Source organism: Ctenopharyngodon idella, chromosome 1 (genome assembly GCF_019924925.1).
Source record: "Ctenopharyngodon idella isolate HZGC_01 chromosome 1, HZGC01, whole genome shotgun sequence".
NCBI classification, from domain to species: Eukaryota; Metazoa; Chordata; class Actinopteri; order Cypriniformes; family Xenocyprididae; genus Ctenopharyngodon; species Ctenopharyngodon idella.
Window position 1 is genome coordinate 5893127 of NC_067220.1, and position 20217 is coordinate 5913343.

At 36.3% G+C, this 20217-nt stretch overlaps 2 protein-coding genes across 3 annotated transcripts in view; both read left to right on the forward strand.

Annotated features, from left to right (window-relative positions):
• The window catches only part of LOC127521108 (amyloid-beta A4 protein-like), a 337319-nt gene extending 317771 nt beyond the window's left edge, over window positions 1-19548 (forward strand). The window contains exon 18 of the transcript XR_007932275.1: window positions 18835-19548. The gene's annotated coding sequence lies outside the window, so the exon portion shown is untranslated. The remainder of the gene's footprint in view (window positions 1-18834) is intronic.
• The window catches only part of appa (amyloid beta (A4) precursor protein a), a 33231-nt gene extending 13683 nt beyond the window's left edge, over window positions 1-19548 (forward strand). Inside the window, exons 2-17 of one of the 2 annotated variants that reach the window (XM_051910026.1) lie at window positions 1847-2014; window positions 2135-2264; window positions 2349-2461; window positions 2721-2911; window positions 4381-4613; window positions 5478-5645; window positions 6502-6635; window positions 7059-7133; window positions 8217-8375; window positions 9522-9650; window positions 11482-11581; window positions 13253-13447; window positions 13826-13879; window positions 15401-15483; window positions 15704-15850; window positions 15934-19548. In XM_051910026.1, coding sequence (XP_051765986.1) covers window positions 1847-2014; window positions 2135-2264; window positions 2349-2461; window positions 2721-2911; window positions 4381-4613; window positions 5478-5645; window positions 6502-6635; window positions 7059-7133; window positions 8217-8375; window positions 9522-9650; window positions 11482-11581; window positions 13253-13447; window positions 13826-13879; window positions 15401-15483; window positions 15704-15850; window positions 15934-16035 — 2181 coding nt within the window. In that variant the 3' untranslated portion in view covers window positions 16036-19548. The remainder of the gene's footprint in view (window positions 1-1846; window positions 2015-2134; window positions 2265-2348; window positions 2462-2720; window positions 2912-4380; window positions 4614-5477; window positions 5646-6501; window positions 6636-7058; window positions 7134-8216; window positions 8376-9521; window positions 9651-11481; window positions 11582-13252; window positions 13448-13825; window positions 13880-15400; window positions 15484-15703; window positions 15851-15933) is intronic. The other variant, XM_051910037.1, reaches the window with a different exon arrangement.
• Window positions 19549-20217: the final 669 nt, after the last annotated feature.

Below are 20217 nucleotides of genomic sequence, written 5' to 3' on the forward strand. Positions count from 1 at the left end.
TAATTTTTCAAAGAGAGTCATTGTAATAAACGAATGATAATCCAGAGTTTGGAAAATTATGCTAATGATGTGCAACCTTCATTTTTCTGGAGTAAAGTTCATTGGATTGAAGTAAAGAGCAGTGTTTTGACTAGTTCATCTGTGTTGTGCGCTCAGTTTCGTATCAGACGGTTCTCATACGCTGCTCTATTCATAACATCACAGCCTGATCACAAATAGGACGTTGTTTTCTTGCCAACACGTTGGGTCTGCTAATAAGATTAGCGAGCACAAAACATTAGCATGTCTTCCTCTTTCTGTCTGTCTAGCCCTCCCTCACGTGTCTTTGTCCTTCTGATAACAATGCCTTCATTGAGCAGCGTTTCTTAGCCTTCACTGAAACTGTCATTATCCCAGTTCTCAGAACATTCAGGCAAGGTTCTCTCAAAGTTATAAACAAACGTTTTACCAGTAATGTTAATAGAACGCTCGTTCAAAGTTATCTGGTCTTTAATAACGTTAGCACAAAAACATTATTTATACAACGTTCATGGAATGTTTTTTAGTGGATCTAACATTTTCTAAATGTTACGTTCAGAGAACGTTCAAAAGTAACGTTCCCACAATGTTTGAACAGTTTCCTTTGGTAGTTTGTTTAAATCAGTGTTGATGGATGGATTTCTCCTGTAACACTCACTGAGTAATCGTTTACTGACCTGTTGTGACCCAGGAAGAGTTTATTTACTCAGTCGTGAGGCAGTGTTTACTTAGTAACGTCCTGAGAGCTGATAAAAGTTGAACAGGCGGCTCGTTCACGTCGTCAAGGTTCGACATGTTTAGACTGACGTTCTGCCGTTATATCAGGCCAATCCTGGTGTTTTGGCTTCATCCTAATCCACCTCCTGTACTGAACCTGTCCTTCACCGGTGGTGGGAACGGACTTTGTTGCTTGTCAGGCCTTTTATATGTCTGATTTTAAAGTGGTGGTTGATTATGATTTCACTTTTTTAACTTTAGTTAGTGTGTAATGTTGCTGTTTGATCATAAACAACATCTGCAAAGTTATGATGCTCAAAGTTCAGTTCAAAGGGAGATATTTTCTTTTACGGAAATCGCTTTTTAAGTGGCTGGTAGGGACTACAACAAGCTTTTTCCCGGGTTGGTGACATCACTAACCCTAAAATTTACATAAACCCCGCCCCCAAGAACACATAACAAAGGGGGCGGGGCCATGTTGGGCTGCTTTAGAGAAGAGGAAGAGTTGTTGTAGTAGAGTGTTGTTGACATGCCGTCATTTTACGGCGGACTGCTTCACAAACGAGGGTCAATTCAACGCTGGATTTGCACAAAAGATTAACATGACGGCACATGCTAGTGGATGAGTTGAATCAACTCCACAGCAACTACATAAATTTATCCACTAACCATTCAGAAATGTCCTAAAAGTTGTAACTTCTTCCTGAGTCTCTCCATCAGTGTCGACTCCGGTTTGAACAATGTAAGGCTGAACACCGTTACTGACAATCCTCATTTTGGCTGCGTGAGATTCTCCAGCTTTGTTGTTGTTGAGCGACCGAAGCGTGAGCTGTTAAAGCTCCGCCCTCTTCTGGAAAGGGGGCCGGGAGCAGCAGCTCATTTGCATTTAAAGGGACACACAAAAAAACGTGTTTTCGCTCATACCCAAATAGGGGCAAATTAATAAGCTATTATTAAATGATCTGTGGGGTATTTTGAGCTGAAACTTCACAGACACATTCTGGGGACGCCAGAGACTTATATTACATCTTGTGAAAGGGGCATTATAGGTCCCCTTTAAGGCTGCAGATGTTTCAGTTTGGTGACAATTGTGGTTTTGTTATGTTCGCAGGTGCCGTCAGACTCCGGTACCGGACTGCTGGCCGAGCCGCAGGTCGCCATGTTCTGCGGGAAACTCAACATGCACATCAACGTTCAGACCGGAAAATGGGAACCCGATCCATCTGGAACCAAGAGCTGCATCGGAACAAAAGAGGGAATCCTGCAGTACTGCCAGGAGGTGAAGATCGACACACACACACACACAGACAGACAGACAGACAGATAGTAAAGTGCATATGTTCTTAATGCATCATATACAAAAAGCACTAAGCGTGAGTGTCTCGTCTGTCATGTTCAGGTGTATCCAGAGCTTCAGATCACGAATGTGGTGGAGGCCAATCAGCCCGTCAGTATCTGGGACTGGTGCAAGAAGGGCCGCAAGCAGTGCCGCAGTCACATGCACATCGTGGTGCCCTACCGCTGCCTGGGTGAGTGAGTTCGGTCACACGCTGCATGTCGTTCATCTTCACGTCCTCTCTGTGCTCATCATGTGCCGTTTCTCTCTCTGTCAGTGGGTGAGTTCGTGAGCGACGCTCTGCTGGTTCCTGACAAGTGTAAGTTCCTGCACCAGGAGCGCATGGACATGTGTGAGAGTCACCTGCACTGGCACACCGTCGCCAAAGAGGTCAGAAACCGCACAACACACTCTCAATACACACTGCTGCTTATTTAATTACTGTTGTACGGATTATATGAGGTCAAACCGCACGTGCATTCTTACTGGAGGAACAGTGAGCAAAATGATGTGTGTTCATACCAGGAGTGAAATGATGTAATCAGGGATAAGAGAGATGATCTGTTACATTAAATATATATATAATGTATTTCTCCTGTCAATAAACGCATGTGTTGGCGCTGATTCAGTCTGACGCGTCTCTCCATAGTCTTGCGGTGACCGTAGCATGAATCTCCATGACTACGGGATGCTGTTGCCGTGTGGTATCGACCGTTTCCGTGGCGTTGAGTTCGTCTGCTGCCCTGCGGAAGCGGAGAAGGAGTCGGACAGCGCTGCCGTGGAGGAGGATGATTCTGATGTGTGGTGGGGAGGAGCGGAGGCCGACTACAGCGAGAACAGGTACATCATGATCCTCCATGACCCCTAAACCATTCTACTGGCTCAGAGAGCTTATTTAATGCACTATATTATACTAAAATATAGTGAGAGTATATTATCTATGTAGCATTAACCCTTAAACGCACAACTTGGGTCTTTAGCGACACGGGACGCCATTTACTACCCGTTTTTTACAGTTAGACATCAACCTTCTTTGTATTCCTCAATCTATTAAAACATCTGCTCAAATTTAACCCTTCCAAGATTCAAAAGGTAACGAAATATGCTTTATTTTATTCTTTTGTAATTATTAAAATACCAGTAGAGTTTTATACTGCTGTTGCATTTAGTGTTAGATATTGATCCAGGTCGTGAAAGACCCAAATATGTAATAATGATTGGCGAAGCATTTAAGGGTTAACCCAGACCATAACCATGTTGTTAGTCATAAAAATAAGCAGTTTTAGCACATTTAGATCACAGTGTTGTTTATATGTACCGTCCCTGATGAATAAATGAATACAAAGTCAAAAGAAATATAAATAAAATATAGAATATATAACACAGCATGTTGTTAGCATAATGCAGACATGATTAGCATTTTGCTAGCATGTTTTTAACATGACGTTAACATGAATAGCATGTTGCTAACATGATGCTAACATAATTAGCATGTTGTTAGCTTGATGTTAACATGAGTAGCATTTTGTTAACATAATCCTAACACAATTAGCATGGTGGTAGTATGATGCTAACATGATTAGCATGTTGCTATCATGTTTTTAACAAGATGCTAATATGTTTATCATAATGTTAACATGATTGGCATTTCGTTAGCATGATACTAACATGTTTTAATGTTTCACTAGATGTTTGCTAGCATGTGCTAACATGTTTTAACACATTTACCAAGGCGATGCTAATATGATTAGCATGTTATTAACATGATGGTAACACAATTAGCATGTTGTTAACTTGATGTTAACATGAGTAACATATTGTTAACATAATGCTAACACAATTAACATTGTGATAATATGATGCTAACACGGTTATCATGTTTCTGGCAAGATGACAATTAGCATGTTATTAGCATTATACTAACATAATTAGCATGTTGTTAGCTTGATGTTAGGGTAACACAATTAGCATTTCATTAGCATGATGCTAACGCTTCATTAGATGTTGTTAGCATGTGTTAACATGATTTTAGCATGTTTTAGCACACATAGCAAGGCGATGCTAACATGACTTAGTATGTTAGCATGATGATAGCAAATTTTGACTTGTTTTTGTCATGTTTTAATAATTAGACACGAGGTCATGTTTCTCCAAGTAAGAAAGGATATTAAATAAAAAGATTAAGGATGGGACTTGTTTTTCCCCCCTGATTGAATGGTGATGGTGTCTCTATATGACAGTATTATGATGCAGGATTATAAAGATGCTTTTTGACGAATCAAGTCCATTTTGATGTTGTTTTCCTGCAGCATGACTCGAGATGCAGACGCTGAACCCGCTGTTGTAGAGGATGACGAGGATCCGGATGAGGAAGTGGACGAGGCTGTGGACAACGACCAGGATGGAGACGGAGATGAGGACGAGAAGGAGGACGAAGATGACGAGGTCATCGACGAGCGCCGCGACATCGGCCAGAGCACAAGCGTTGCCATGACGACAACCACGACCACAACAACCGAGTCGGTGGAGGAGGTGGTGCGAGGTAAGCGAGTGCATCCGGTCACATGCTGTTCTCACTAGTGGTCGAGCGATATCGCACAGATGTGATTCACAAATGTTTCTGAATGCAGACCTGAGGGTGGTCTCTTTTCAAAGAACTCGGAGCTCAGACACTCGGGCGCTGCCATCACAATGCTTTCAAAATAAAAGTCCTGCACGCTGTCAAAATAAGTCACATAATTTTTTAGATAGAACTGTTAAACAGAGACAGTAAGCTAATGAAGACACTCAGGTGCTGCCATTCACACCACTTTTAAAATAAAAGCCCCGCATTATGTCAAAATAAAAGTCACATTTATTAGACTGAACTATTAAACAGAGACAGTAAACTAATGAAGACACTCAGGCGCTGCCATTCACACCACTTTTAAAATAATTCCTACATTATGTCAAAATAAAAGTCACATAATTTATTAGACAGAACTGTTAAACAGAGACAGTAAGCTAATGAAGACACTCAGGTGCTGCCATTCACACCACTTTTAAAATAAAAGCCCCGCATTATGTCAAAGTAAAAGTCACATCATTAGACAGAACTATTAAACAGAGACAGTAAACTAATGAAGACACTCAGGCGCTGCCATTCACACCACTTTTAAAATAAGTCCTACATTATGTCAAAATAAAAGTCACATTTATTAGACAGAACTGTTAAACAGAGACAGTAAACTAATGAAGACACTCAGGCGCTGCCATTCACACCACTTTCAAAATAAAAGTCCCACATGCTGTCAAAACAGATGCAGATAGTTAAAAACTGCCAAATATCGATATATCGTTCGACCACTAGTTCTCATGTCGTCAGACGCTGCTCTTCATGCGTGTCTGCGTGTGTGTGTCCCGTCAGAGGTGTGTTTTGCAAGCGCAGAGACGGGCCCCTGCAGGGCCATGTTGCCCCGCTGGTACTTTGTGCGTGAGGAGGGCCGCTGTGCGCCCTTCATCTATGGAGGCTGCGGAGGAAACCGCAATAACTTTGAGTCGGAGGAGTACTGTCTGTCTGTCTGCAGCAGCGTGTGTAAGTCACCGACAGAACCGCCATGTGTGCCACTAACTCTCCATTCACTCGCAGTCATGCCCATCAAACGTCTTGCTTTCTTCAGCGAAGCACAAGAGACGTTTAGAAAGTTAATTGCAATTAACATGCAATACATTTCTGGTGCTTTTTTGTTCATTTTGGAGCTTGATAGTCACTGAGCAGCGTGAACATCCTGCTAAACATCTTCATTTGTGTTTCATTGAAGAAATAAAGTCATACGGGTTTGGAAGGACATGATGGCGAGTGAATTAATTTTAGCTGAATTATTCCTTCAGTATGAGACTCTTGCTGATCTGCACTGACTCAGTTTCTCACGGGCGTTTTCACTTTCACTCTTTCTCACACACACGTGTGTTATTGTCACATGCGCTGTGTGTGTGTGTGTGTGTGTGTGTGTTTGGTTTAGGCTGCTGATTAACTCGGATCTTCTCACTGAATTTCTCCTATAACTCAGATTCTTCAACAAATTTTGTGAGACTGAAGTGTGTGTTTTTCATTTGCATGCATACAGTCGTTTATGTCAATGACTTCACTACAAACCTTAAAGCTTCCTCGCTTCTCTCTTCATGACTTTATCTGTCAAATGCTGTTTAGACTTTAGTAAGTGTCTTTTAAGTCATGCTTTTATTCAAGTCTTTTGATATGGTAAGTAATGCATCACCAAGAGATATGAAATTGTGCTTGTCAAGCCATTTCAGGTTGGATTCTGTTGCTGGTTTGAGATGTGAATCATTTACAACAGCATTAATTTATAGTGTATGAATAAACAGACACATTAAAGATTATAGCTTAACTTAAACACAAAAATAAAAGCGTCTTTCTCTCCGATCCGCAGTGCCGACTCCCTCCTCCAGCCCTCCGGACGCAGTGGACCGATACCTGGAGACGCCAGCGGACGAGAACGAACACACTCATTTCCTGAAGGCCAAAGAGAGTCTGGAGGCCAAACACCGCGAGCGCATGTCTCAGGTTCGACACGCAGGGAAATTCATGCTTTCATTCAGCGAGGATGCATTAAATGGATCAAATATGACATTTATAATGATAATAATCATAAATGTTTCTTGAGCAGCAAATCAGCATATTAGAATGATTTCTGAAGGATCATGTGACACTGAAGACTGGAGTAATGATACTGAAAATTCAGCTTTGATCACTGGATATAAATTACACTTTACTATATATTCACATAGAAAACAATTACTTTAAATTGTAATAATATTTCACAATTTTTACTGTATTTTTGATCAAAATAAATGCAAACTTGTTGACTTAAATCCTACTAACCCCAAACTTTACTATATAATGTGTGTGAATGAAGATGTTTCTATAGAAATATGGCATTTAATATAACATGATGGAGGATAAATGTCATGTGATTTTGTTCTGTAGGTGATGAGGGAATGGGAAGAGGCCGAGAGACAGGCGAAGAGTTTACCGCGCAATGACAAGAAGGCCGTGATCCAGGTCAGTTAAGTCCTTAAAACAATAATTTACCAGGAATTCATCACATGGGAATTTCCCATCCTCAGACTAATAGTTGGTTCTGGAAGTTCATTTTCTCCATAGGGGAATTGAAGTTATAAACCGTTAAAGTCAGCTCTACTGTGAGCTCTGAGGTTGTCAATCGATGGTATTTGCCTCTGTTGAAGATGTCAGCCTGCATTTTTTTCAACTTAGTTTTAAAATAATCACATTTATCAGTGGAATTCCTAGTGTAAACTACATTACCCATAATGCTGTACAGAAAATTCCACCAATCAGAGAGACCGAGCAAACAAAACAGAGCTCTTTAGCTCCGCCCACTTCCATGAAGCACTGCGAATGATGTAATCAATTCTCCCTACACTCTCAAAATACTTAAATATTTGTATATACAGATGCATATTTTGCAATTAACTTTTTTTTTTGTATTGTTTATATTAGGGCTGTCAAGCGACTAAAATTTTTAATCTAATTAATTACATGATATGGCGGTTAATTAACCTAATTTAATCCTAATTGAATCTAATCTAAATTACCCCCAAAAGATTATTTGAAGTCATTATTGTGTAAAGCATCAAATAAACATCTCAAAAAGTAAATTCAGAATCTACTTTTTCTAGAATCTAAATGTGTTAATTGTAATACATTATTTTTTCCGTAATTAATTAATCTAATTAACGCGTTAAATCGACAGCCCTAGTTTATATATATAATTAACATTTTAAACAAGTAGTTTTATATTTCTCCATCATTTTTAATTTTATTACGCTGTTCGCAATGCTTCATGGGATTGTAGTTCTTTCCCTCACTGAAGTTAAGTTCACAGTCTTGTACCTTTGCATTTTTGTCTGATTTTCAAACACTTTTTTGCTTCAGATCAAAGTTTGTAGTGTTGTGATTCTCCTCGTAGCTGATTGGCTTGGTTCATGGCTTATAACCCTTTAACCAAGACTTGTTTAGGGAGAAATGAATGGAAAAAGTACTGAGAAAGGGGCCGCTAATGCACTCTATTGTAGTATGTTTGATTTTCCATGAGGCTTTGCTTGATTGTCCGTTTGTCCGCAGCACTTCCAGGAGAAGGTGGAGGCGCTGGAGCAGGAGGCGGCCAGCGAGCGTCAGCAGCTGGTGGAGACGCACATGGCTCGCGTGGAGGCGTTGCTGAATGACCGCCGGCGTCTGGCCCTCGAGAGCTACCTGTCTGCCCTGCAGGCCGATCCGCCCCGGGTACACACCCGTCCTTTAACATGTTCCACAGATCCACACACAAGCGGTTCCTGCAGAAACACGTTCAAAAACTCACATGCATCATACACTAGTGTTCAAAAGTTTGGGGTCGGTTGAAAGAAGTCTCTTCTGCTCACCAAGGCTGTGTTTGTTTGATCAAAAATACATTAAAAAATCTGAAATATTATTACAATGTGAATCAGCTGTTTTCTATGTGAATATATAGTAAATTGTAATTTATATCCAGTGATCAAAGCTGAATTTTCAGCATCATTACTCCAGTCTTCAGTGTCACATGATCCTTCAGAAATCATTCTAATATGATGATTTGCTGCTCAAGAAACATTTATGATTATTATCAATGTTGAAAACGATGCATTTTATTTTTCAGGATTCTTTGATGAACAGGAAAATTGAAATAGAATCTTTTGTAACATTATAAATGTCACTTTTGAGCAATTTATTGCAGAATAAAAGCATTAATTTAATAACCCCAAACTTTTGAACAGTAGTTTATACATTCACACTAAATACTAATCATAAAAAAACTAGTAAAAACACTAAATTATATAAAACAGATCTGAAAACAAAAAATTTGTCTACACAAAACACTGAAATGTCACACAGGAAGTCAAATGAATCTGTGAATCTTTTTTGAAACTCAAATGAACTGATTCACTACATGAATCATGGTTCAGGAGTTACAAAATAAAACAAATTAATGTAAGAAAAAAATCTTGATTTTTTTTTTTTTTTTTTTTTTGTGTAGTTTGCATTGAGATTTAGATTTACACATTTAATTCTGATATAGTAGGGAGTTCAATTAAATTGAATATGAAGGATTTTAACTGTGTCAAGATGATTGACAGGGCAGGAAGCACATAACAGAATGGTCCATTAAAGACACAATTATGATGAGGAATTATTATGAGTAGTTTGTCCAAAGCTTGTCTACTCTTCTGCCACACACTCAAAAGTATGTACTTTTTCTTCACAAAAGCAGTTCATACTTTTAGGGCGTAGTATAAGTAGGTGAATTGGGATGCAGGATATAGATGCACAAATCATCTTACTTATGAATGGGAGAAAGAAAGTGCATCCGTGTGCTCTGCATTAATTCCCCGTCTTCCTCTTCTCTCTCTGCAGCCGCGGCATGTGTTCAGCCTGCTGAAGAAGTACGTGCGCGCCGAGCAGAAGGACCGGCAGCACACGCTCAAACACTTCGAACACGTGCGCATGGTCGACCCCAAGAAGGCTGCGCAGATTCGGCCGCAGGTATGTGTGACTCATGACTAATAAGTAACGCATAAACAGTAATGTAAATAAATAATTCCTTTTCCCCATAACGATGTTGAACTATTGCGCTTGACGAGGCCAGTATAAATGTAAAGTTAACACTTTACAATCGGGTCCCATCATGGTTAATTTTAGTTTTTATTTTAGTTTTATTAATATTTTGAATTAGCTTTTATTTTTTTTAGTTTTATTTTTATTTTTATTTTTAGAAATTAAAATACTGCTTTTGTCATATTATTAGTTATTTATTTCAATTAACACAAATGTTTTTAATAGTTTTAACGATAATAACCCTGAGTCCAATTAGTTAACGCTAGCTTAATGCATTAACTAACAATGAGCAATGTTACATTATTTATTCATCTTTGTTAATGTTAGTTAATAAAAACATTAGTTCATGTTCGCTCAGGTCAATTAAATAAGAACAGATACAACTTTTGATTTTTAATAATGTATTAGTAAATGTTGAAATTAAGATTAATAAATGCTTTAGAAGTGTTATTCATTGTTAGTTCATGATAACTAATGTAAACAAATGAAACCTCACGGATGTAAACAACATAATACTGATAAAGATATTTTTTTATTATATCATGCTTTTGTTGAGTGAGATTGGACCACTGGAGAGAGAGTAATTGTGAACTAGTTAACCAAGTTAAGTTACCGTGTATCTGAGGTTTGAATACAGTATTTGATGTAAATGTTTAATATGGCCTCTCATATATATTTCATTTGTACATCAGGATTCCTGCTGTTTCTAGATGTTTCTCTCTTATTTTTGGCCTGCTTGTGCTATTATTTATTTATGTGTTGAGATTTGTTGAATTATTTTACGAATACAGGTTTTTGATTAAATACACTCACTCCCAAACTGGGTGACCATATTTTATTTTATTTTATTTTATTTTATTTTATTTTATTTTTAAAATCTTATTTATATTATTTTATTTCATTTATCCTTCCTTCCATCCATTCTCCACACCAATTTAATTTAATAATTTTTAATTAAATTTAATTTGATTTAATTATTTTACGAATACAAGTTTTTGATTAAATACACTTACACCCAAACTGGGTGACCATATTTTATTTTATTTTATTTTATTTTATTTTATTTTATTTTATTTATTTTATTTTTATTTTTTTTATTTTATTTTTATCTTATTTTATTTTATTTTATTTATCCATCCATCCATCCATTCTCCACACCACTTTAATTTAATTTAATTTAATTATTATTTTATGAATACAAGTGTTTAATTAAATACACTCACCCAAATTGGGTGACATTTTTATTTTATTTTATTTATTTTTTTTATTGATCCTTCCATCCATTCCTCACACCACTTTAATTTAATTTAATTTAATTTAATTATTTTACGAATACAGGTTTTTGATTAAATACACTCACACCCAAACTGGGTGACCATATTTTATTTTTTATTTTATTTTATTTTATTTTATTTTATTTTATTTTTTTATTTTATTTTATTGTTTTATCTTATTTAATTTATCCTTCCATCTATCCATTCTCCACACCACTTTAATTTAATTTAATAATTTAATTGAATTTAAAACTGTTTTCACCACACTATTACAAACTATTATATTATAAACCATTAAACTATTCGTCACTCTATTGGAATGAATGATTAGTTGACTGACTGATGTAGAGCATTTTAAATCAGTCACATGTTGCCTATGTAGGCCATAGCAAGCTAGTTTACTTAGTTTTTTATATTGAAGCCTGTGAAGATGAGCAAACCATGAATTAGCTGGATCTTGAAGCACCTTTGACCTCTGACCTCAGGTGCTGACCCATCTGCGTGTGATCGAGGAGCGGATGAATCAGTCTCTCGGGCTGCTGTACAAGGTGCCGGGAGTCGCTGATGATATCCAGGACCAAGTCGGTGAGTTTGTGACGATAGAAACAGACGTGACCGTTGATCACTGTATGATGTTATTTAGGTCGAGATGCATCAGTGTGAATGATGACGAACTGTTTCACATTTCAATATAATGATTGAGTGACGTGCAGAGTCAGATGTCGTCTACAGTCTGATCTCACGTGCCCTTCATCGACTGGCGTTTATTTGTGGCGTGCGTCACTGCACCATCTGTGAGCCGTTGCCGTTTGCTCTCTGGCTTCAGTCCTGCGTTCGGCAGCAGCTCGTCTGTCATTAAGTGTCTGTAATTAAAGCTCCAATCAGCATGGAGTTTCCTCTGTAATCCGGTCGTGTCCTCATCATCTCTCTCTCTTTCTGCTGTCTGCAGTTTCTTCTCTTTCATTTGCTCACCGCATCATTTTCTACCCGTCATCAAACTCCCCTTCAGCATCAAAATGAGTTTATTATTGTCAAAACATGCCTGTAAGTTTAACTACAAAAAATCTAAAAATGTAAACATTTTACATTTAAAATATTTAAATATAAAACCATAACAATCATTTTGGAATAGCTTTAAAAATTTGTATATATGTGTTATATGTTTTTTATTTTATTTATTTATTTATTTATTTTTTACAATAAAAATAATTTCTTTATTTTTTGACAGATAACAAAGGACAAAAACATTTTCCCACTTAAAATATAATTGGTAAAAAATCTAGTTCTCATTACTGTAAAAAGAATATTAAAAAAATAAATAAATATAAAAATATTAAATTGTTTACACATGTAATTATTTGTATTACTGCATTTAGTGTATGCTGTATCTGAATAAAAAATTATTGCATTAATCTTTTACTGTAATACAGTAAAAATGACAATAATATGAATCTAGTGGGAATAATCATGAGAATTCTTATAAAAATAATTATTATTGATTTGTTATTATAATTATATAATAATAATAATATAAGAAAACTCAGTTTATATATGAAAAATAAAATGAATTTTAATAAAAATAAACATGCAACATTATCATTGATAAACATAATTTTATTATAACAAGAAAACTCAGTTCCTATATGAAAATGAATAACAAAATGAGTAATAAATAAAAAATAAGGATCATTTTAATTGTCTTGTTTAGATAAACAGTTATTCCATATTATAATTATAATTAATTAATAAAAATTATATAAACAGACATTAAAAAAAAGAATTAAAAATGACAAAAACACAACAAAATTACTAAACCATTAGCTAAAATGAAAAATATAAAACCTGATTCAAAATATTAATAAAAACTATCATTATAATATTAAAAAAGGAATTTCTTTAGTTTAACTAAGTACTAAAATAACTGAAACTAAAACTGAAAAAAAAAATGAATAAAAATTATAGACATTTAAAAAAAATAGCCAAAAACAAAGTGACAAAAATGCAACAAAATTACTAAAAATAAAAATAATTATATAAAAATGTATTAAAAAAAAATAAAGAATTAAAATGAAAATGGAAAAACTATCATAATATTCAAAATATTGTAAATTATAATAAAAAGGAAAGAATCTCATAAATCCTCATTGTTGTTTTTGGATGAACAATTATGCCAACATTGTGTTATTATAGACCTGTATTACCACACATTATTAAGGGTCATTAGTCTGAAGCTGTGTGTGTGTGTGTGTGTCTCAGAGCTGTTGCAGCGCGAGCAGCAGGAGATGTCAGCTCAGCTGGCGAACCTGCAGAGCGACGTGCGGGTCAGTTACGGTAACGACGCCCTGATGCCCGACAGCACCGCCAGCCTGGACCTGCTGCCCGCTGAAGACACGCAGGGCTTCGGCTTCATTCACCCCGAGAGCTTCAACCAGCCCAACACACAGAACGAGGGTATGAGCTGGACGTATCCCAGCAGCCCCGGCTGCCTCGCGAGCGCCATATGGCAGCAGATCTGACATCCGCCGTCACAGGAACACAGAGATCTGCTGCCCTCAATGAGCAATTCATTAACATGCTGCATGCGAGAGCACTGCTACAATTATTCATTAACTAACAATCAGCAATATTAATCTTTGTTAATGTTAGTTCATAAAAATGTTCATATTAGTGCATCAACAACACTGTTACTGAATGGCACTCAAGTAATAATCACTTAGTCAATCAAAAGGCAGAATAAGTTAGCAAGACAGACACTTTTCTTCAAAGCCGATATTGTTTTGATGTGTATATGAAGTGAATCAGTAACTGACGACGTGTGTCTCTCTGCAGTTGAGCTGGTCGATGCCCGACCTGTCGCAGACCGAGGCCTCCCGACCCGACCAGGTACATGTGAGGATGAAATGTGTATTTGCTCATTCAGTTACTCTACAACTGTAATTTTGTTGTAATTGCTTACATAAAGCACAGGGAGGCGTTATTTGAAACTTTGAACTACAGTAAGTAGGCTGCTGTCACTTTAAGAGCGAATGCACAGATCCAATATACAGTTACACAATGTGCATTTTCTTTTTACGTTCCAAAACCGACTGTTTACCTGAATACTCGCAAAGACAGGCCTTTTGACAATTTTGTGTGTATTTGACTGTTTAAGAGCAATAAGCCATGAAAAAGAACTTAATTTGGTACTCGCGAGCTGTTTGAGAGGCGTTTTTTGGTGTGAGTGCGAAACACCTGCGGGAATGAGTAAAATTATGCGCATAAAACCCACAACAAGTTCGTTATCATTCCTACAAGAATGATAACTATATTAGCGTTCACACCAGCGAACAATATCGTTGTGTTTATTATAAGGCTAAGTGCGCTGCAATTTTGTTGTCTGTCGCTTTAAATGGCTGTCAATGCCATCAATAAATTGAATGCATAATTCAAGTGGAATTCAAATCACAAATGAGATTCAACACAACTCGGATTCATTTCAAATAAAATTGAATGCATAATTTGAATTCAGTTCACATCAAATTGAACACAATTTGAATTCAGTTCATATCAAATTGAACGCATAATTTGAATTCAATTCACATCAAATTGAACATAATTTAAATTAAATTAATTCCAAATCAAATTGAATGCATAATTCGAATTCATTTCAAATGAAATTAAATGCATAATTAAAGCAGGATGGATTCTGGCTGTCAATGTTTTTATCATTCATTAGCTGGAAAAAAATCATTCTGAAAGTGAATTTAACTGAATACATAATTCGAATTCATTTCAAATCAAATTGAACGCAGATTCAATTGGAATTCAAATCACAAATCAGACAACACAATTTAAATTAATTTCAAATCAAATTGAACACATAATTTGAATTCAGTTCACATCAAATTAAACAAAATTTGAATTTGGTTCACATCAATTTGAACACATAATTCAAATTCAATTCATATAAAATTGAACATAATTTTAATTAATTAATTCAGATTCAATTGAACACAATTTAAATTAATTTCAAATCAAATTGAACGCATAATTTGAATTCAGTTCACATCAAATTGAACACAATTCAAATGAATTTCAAATCAAATTGAACACAATTCAAATTAAATTCACATAAAATTGAACAATTTAAATTAAATTCACATAAAATTGAACAATTTAAATTCATTTCAAATCAAATACATAATTAAAGCAGGATGGATTCTGATTGTCTGTCAATGTTTTTATCATTCATCAGCTGGAAAAGAAAACGTTCTTAAAGTAATTCCAACAATATATTCTTGTACATTAAAAGCAGTTTTTAAAAATACATCTTTATCATTATCGTCCTTGGTGTGAACAGGCCTTAATGCACCACAGGACTAACATCTGTGTATTATTTGCGATGTCTCTGTAATTATTGTTCAGTGTCTGGACTGAAGCCTGACGATGTTCCTGAGCTGCGGATGGAAGCCGAAGAGAGACACAGCGAAGTTTACCACCAGAAACTGGTACCTACATGCTCATTAAAGTATTTATATATACTTTTAGCTCATATATTAGTATTAGACAAAAACTATTACAGAGGATACGTTTTCTCGTGTTGTCTTTGTGGCTGTATTACATGACGCAGTCGCCATGGCAACATGACCCTGTTGGGAGGACAGCCGATGCGACTGTAATCTCGCCGCAGGTGATGCCTCATGTGCTTCTCTTGTTTCTGGTGCTCAGGTTTTCTTTGCGGAGGATGTGAGCTCCAATAAAGGAGCTATTATTGGCCTGATGGTCGGAGGAGTTGTCATAGCAACCATCATCGTCATCACCCTGGTGATGCTGAGGAAGAAGCAGTACACGTCCATCCACCACGGAATCATTGAGGTCAGTGAGTTCAGCATAAACTAAATGAGCTGAAATGTTGGAACTTTAGATGGGAGTGAAATGCGAATTGATTTGATTGACAGGTGGACGCTGCCGTGACCCCGGAGGAACGTCACCTGTCCAAGATGCAGCAGAACGGCTATGAAAACCCCACCTACAAGTTCTTCGAGCAGATCCACAACTGATGGCGTAACGCCTCCCCCCTCACCCTCACCCTCCCCGTACCCTCATCTCCAGACGCTGCAGAAGACACCAGCCGAATCTCACCGCGTCATAAACATCACGTCTGTTATTGGCCAGTTTCTGTGACTGTCAATCAAAGACGACCTCCCACTGGCTGGATGAACATTCACATGATCAGATTAGTTCTGTTGGGGTCAGTTTCAGGTTGTTGAAGATTCTGTTTCAGATTGAATGCACAATTCAAATCACAAATCAAATTGAATGCATAATTCAGTTTCAATTGGAATTCAAATCACAAATCAGATTGAACACAATTCAAGTTCAATTCAAATAAATTTGAATGCATAATTTGAATTCAGTTCACATCAAATGAACGTAATTCAAATTAATTTCAAATCAAAATTAACGCATAATTTCAAATTCATTTCAAATTAATTTGAACACAATTCAAATTCATTTCATATCAAATTAAACGCATAATTCGAATTCATTTCAAATAAAATTTAACGCATAATTCGAATTCAGTTCACATCTAATTGAACGCATAATTCAAATTTTTCACATCAGATTGAACGCATAATTCGAATTCAGTTCACATCAAATTAAAGGCATTATTCTGATTCGATTCGCGTCACAAATCAAATTGAACACAATTCAAATCACAAATCAAATTGAATGCACCATTAAAATTCAGTTCATATTCAAATCAAATTAAATGCATAATTCAAATTTGAATTCACTCCAGATTTTTCAACCATGACCTCCCATTGGCTGGATGAACATGATCAGATTAACGCTGTCAGAAGATTGTTTTTTTTTATTGAATGCACAATTCAGATTCAGCATTTAGGGCCGGCGAGTGACTGGCGCGTCGTGTCCCCTGCACCGTCTGCTCTCACTACTAAACGAGTGAAACACTGGGAGATCTGAGGGGTGAACGTCCGAGACTTCATCCCGTCAGACACGCCTCCTTCCCTCCTCTTCCTCCCTTTTTTCATCGCACACTGACTGCAGCTGCGCTGTGTTTGGTGATCATTAAACCAGTCACATTAAAATCTAGTGGTAAAATTGATGTCCTTCTGAATGAGATCTTGAAATTGTTTGATTGTTTCTGGTTTGTTTTTCAAGAAAAAAAAAGAATAATTGTAAAAAAAAGAAATTTGCCAAAAAAAAAAAGATTTTTTTTTTTTGTTGTCAATATTAAAGTAATGCAAAAAAGAATAGTTGTAACTATGTAGTGCATGATAGAAAAAATGATGGAAAAACTATTTGGATCTTGGTCTTTTCTCACTTAGAGACATTTTAGCAGGGTTAAACAGTAACTTGTGAAAATGTGATTTGAGTTGCACAAAAAAATGATAAACTCAATTGGCTTCTGCTTTGATACAACTTAAACTCAATTAAACGGATCCATGCTTTTACTTCAATATTTTTTTTATCAGCGGTGGCTGTCGATGTACATTTACTGTCTTTAATGTTTTCGTTCTATGCATTTCAGAGATTTATTTACTCCTTTATAAACAGCTATTTAATTTTGATTTTCCATTGGACTCGTGGTTGTGTGTGTTTTTTAAGCGGGTGTTCTGGGGCGGGCGGGTTTTCGGGTCGTTCTCTGTATGTTTGTATCCAGTCGGTTTTGTGTTCTCCGATCACTCTTGTGTCCACCGATGTAGAAAACGTCTCTCTCTTCTTCATTTCTCCTCTCAGTTTTCGTTCTTTGCTGCAGAAACAGATGCAGCACTGCAGGGTGAAGCTGCACAGTATCCACTGAGAGATAAACGCCTTCATCTCACTGCAAAATCAAAAGAAAACAGCCAGGAAGATTGTTTTGCATTGCAACATTATATTTTATTTCACCCCCAAATTGTCATTAGCCTACTGTAATACAACAAAACATTGAAATTTATTATATTATTTAAAGGAGATATATGTTAGAATTTTCATTTTAATCACCTTTTAATGCCAATGTGTGAACAGCTAGTATCGAAACTTAAAAAACGAGACCTTCCCCGACTTCCTGTGTTGTCTATGAAAGCCTGTAGACTAATGTTTATGTGAAGGACTCGGGACGGTTTTGCCGGGAAAATCAAAAGGATGTGACGGTTACGCGCTCGCGAGAGCCTCGAACCAATGCTTATGTTCAGGATAATGTCGAAAGAGCCGCTCTGTACTGTAATGTCAACGTGTCATGCAAAGGGGATTAATTCAAACTATAGACCTTATGCAACGTGCGCGCAGCCATTTTGAGAATTTTGTCTTCGAACTTCCGTTTTTGCGGTAGCTTTGTAGCCTATATTTCTATGGCATCGCTGTCAAAGAATAATTAGCTGGTGAAGTGGATTTACTTACCGTACAGTTGACAAAAGTTATCATGAGCACTGTAAAACACGTCTTAACAAATGTCAGTAGACCGGGAAGATTTTAAAACGAACAGTTCATTCATAAGTAAGATCGCTGTGGAAATACAAACCGGAAGTCAAAAGCTGAAAAGGGGCGTGGCTACATATAAGTCTCGCTTAGTCAGGTCTATAGTCTACAGTCTCAAATATACTTTATAATCAAACTATCATACCAGTGTGATTTAAATTACCTCATCTTGAATCGCAAACATATCCACATCGCTATGATCAGATGCTTTCTGAAGTGCTGTTTTCAGTCATGTTTGTTGTGTTTATCTTGTTATTGAGAGGAAAGCGAATATTTACATTTACATATTCATCTAAACATCGCTGTTGAATGGCGTCAGGATTAGTGCGAGCACGAGCAATAAGTTGCAGCTGCAGTTCACTTAACAGCCACAGGTGTCGCTAATAACAAGGGTTTCTGAATTTTACAGTATAGCCCCATTAAATTATTTATCATGGTCATATTTGTACTGAACTGATTTAATGCTAATTTATTATTTTTTATTATGTGCTTAATTGACATGAAAATAATGTGGCAATGCAATAAATATGAATGGCTCTAAGAATAGGCTTAATTTTCTTCATGCAACATATTATTTAATTTTTCTTTTGATTTTGGGGTCAAATCTGAGTTGGAGGAGATTCTAATCTGTTCTGATGCATCGAGCATCACGTTTGTCTCACACCTCTTGTTGCGTTTGTTGTAGCCAATTCTAGAAAGTGTCTCATGACCGAATGTGTGGCTGGTTATCAGGTTACTAGTATAAACTGATGGTTATTATTGTGTGGCATCCAGAATCTGGTGTGACCAGTGTGAAATGATTTACAGGTTCATAATCCATAATCAACCCATCTAATGAATGTCAATCAATCGTTTACAGAATCATCTCAGTGATGACCGTCACTCATTCACACGGCCAGTTCTCAGATCAGTGATGCATCATGGGTAATTATCGGTGTGGGTTGCTGTGGTTAGAGATGCTGAATGGTCTACAGATGGTGATGAGGTTCTTTCAGTGGCATTTTTCTGTGTATCATTTGCCTTGACTGGATAACAACTGCGCTTTCTACACTGTATTCCATTAATAAAGTTTTGAATGTACATACAGACCCTCTTTGCCATGGCTCTTTTGTAGCCTAATGTGTGCAGAACATCAATAAAATCAAACGCATCAGCTGGATGGATGAACAGGCATATTGGCATATTCATTTCAACACACTGAAACTAACATTTCTAATTATAAATGAATTAAGCACATTAATAATATTTTTGTTTATATATGAATGTTTTTATATATATATATATATATATATATATATACAGGTGCTGGTCATATAATTAGAATATCATCAAAAAGTTCATTTTTTTATTATAAATTATTTTTAAAAATGAAACTTTCATATATTCTAGATTCCCTACATGTAAAGTAAAACATTTCAAAAGTTTTTTTTTTTAAATTTTGATGATTAGAGCGTACAGCTAATGAAAGTCCAAAATCCAGTATCTCAAAATATTAGAATATTTCCTAAGATCAATCAAAAAATGGATTTGCAAAACAGAAAAGTTCAAGTTCTTTAAAGTATGTTCTTTTGTGCACTCAATACTTGATCGGCAGGACATATTACAGCAAACGACTTGCTCCTAGCACAAATTACTGCATCAGTGAAGTGTGGCATGGAAGTGATCAGCCTGTGAATAATTTATAATAAAAAATAATTTATAATAAAAAAATGAACTTTTTGATGATATTCTAATTATATGACCAGCACCTGTATATA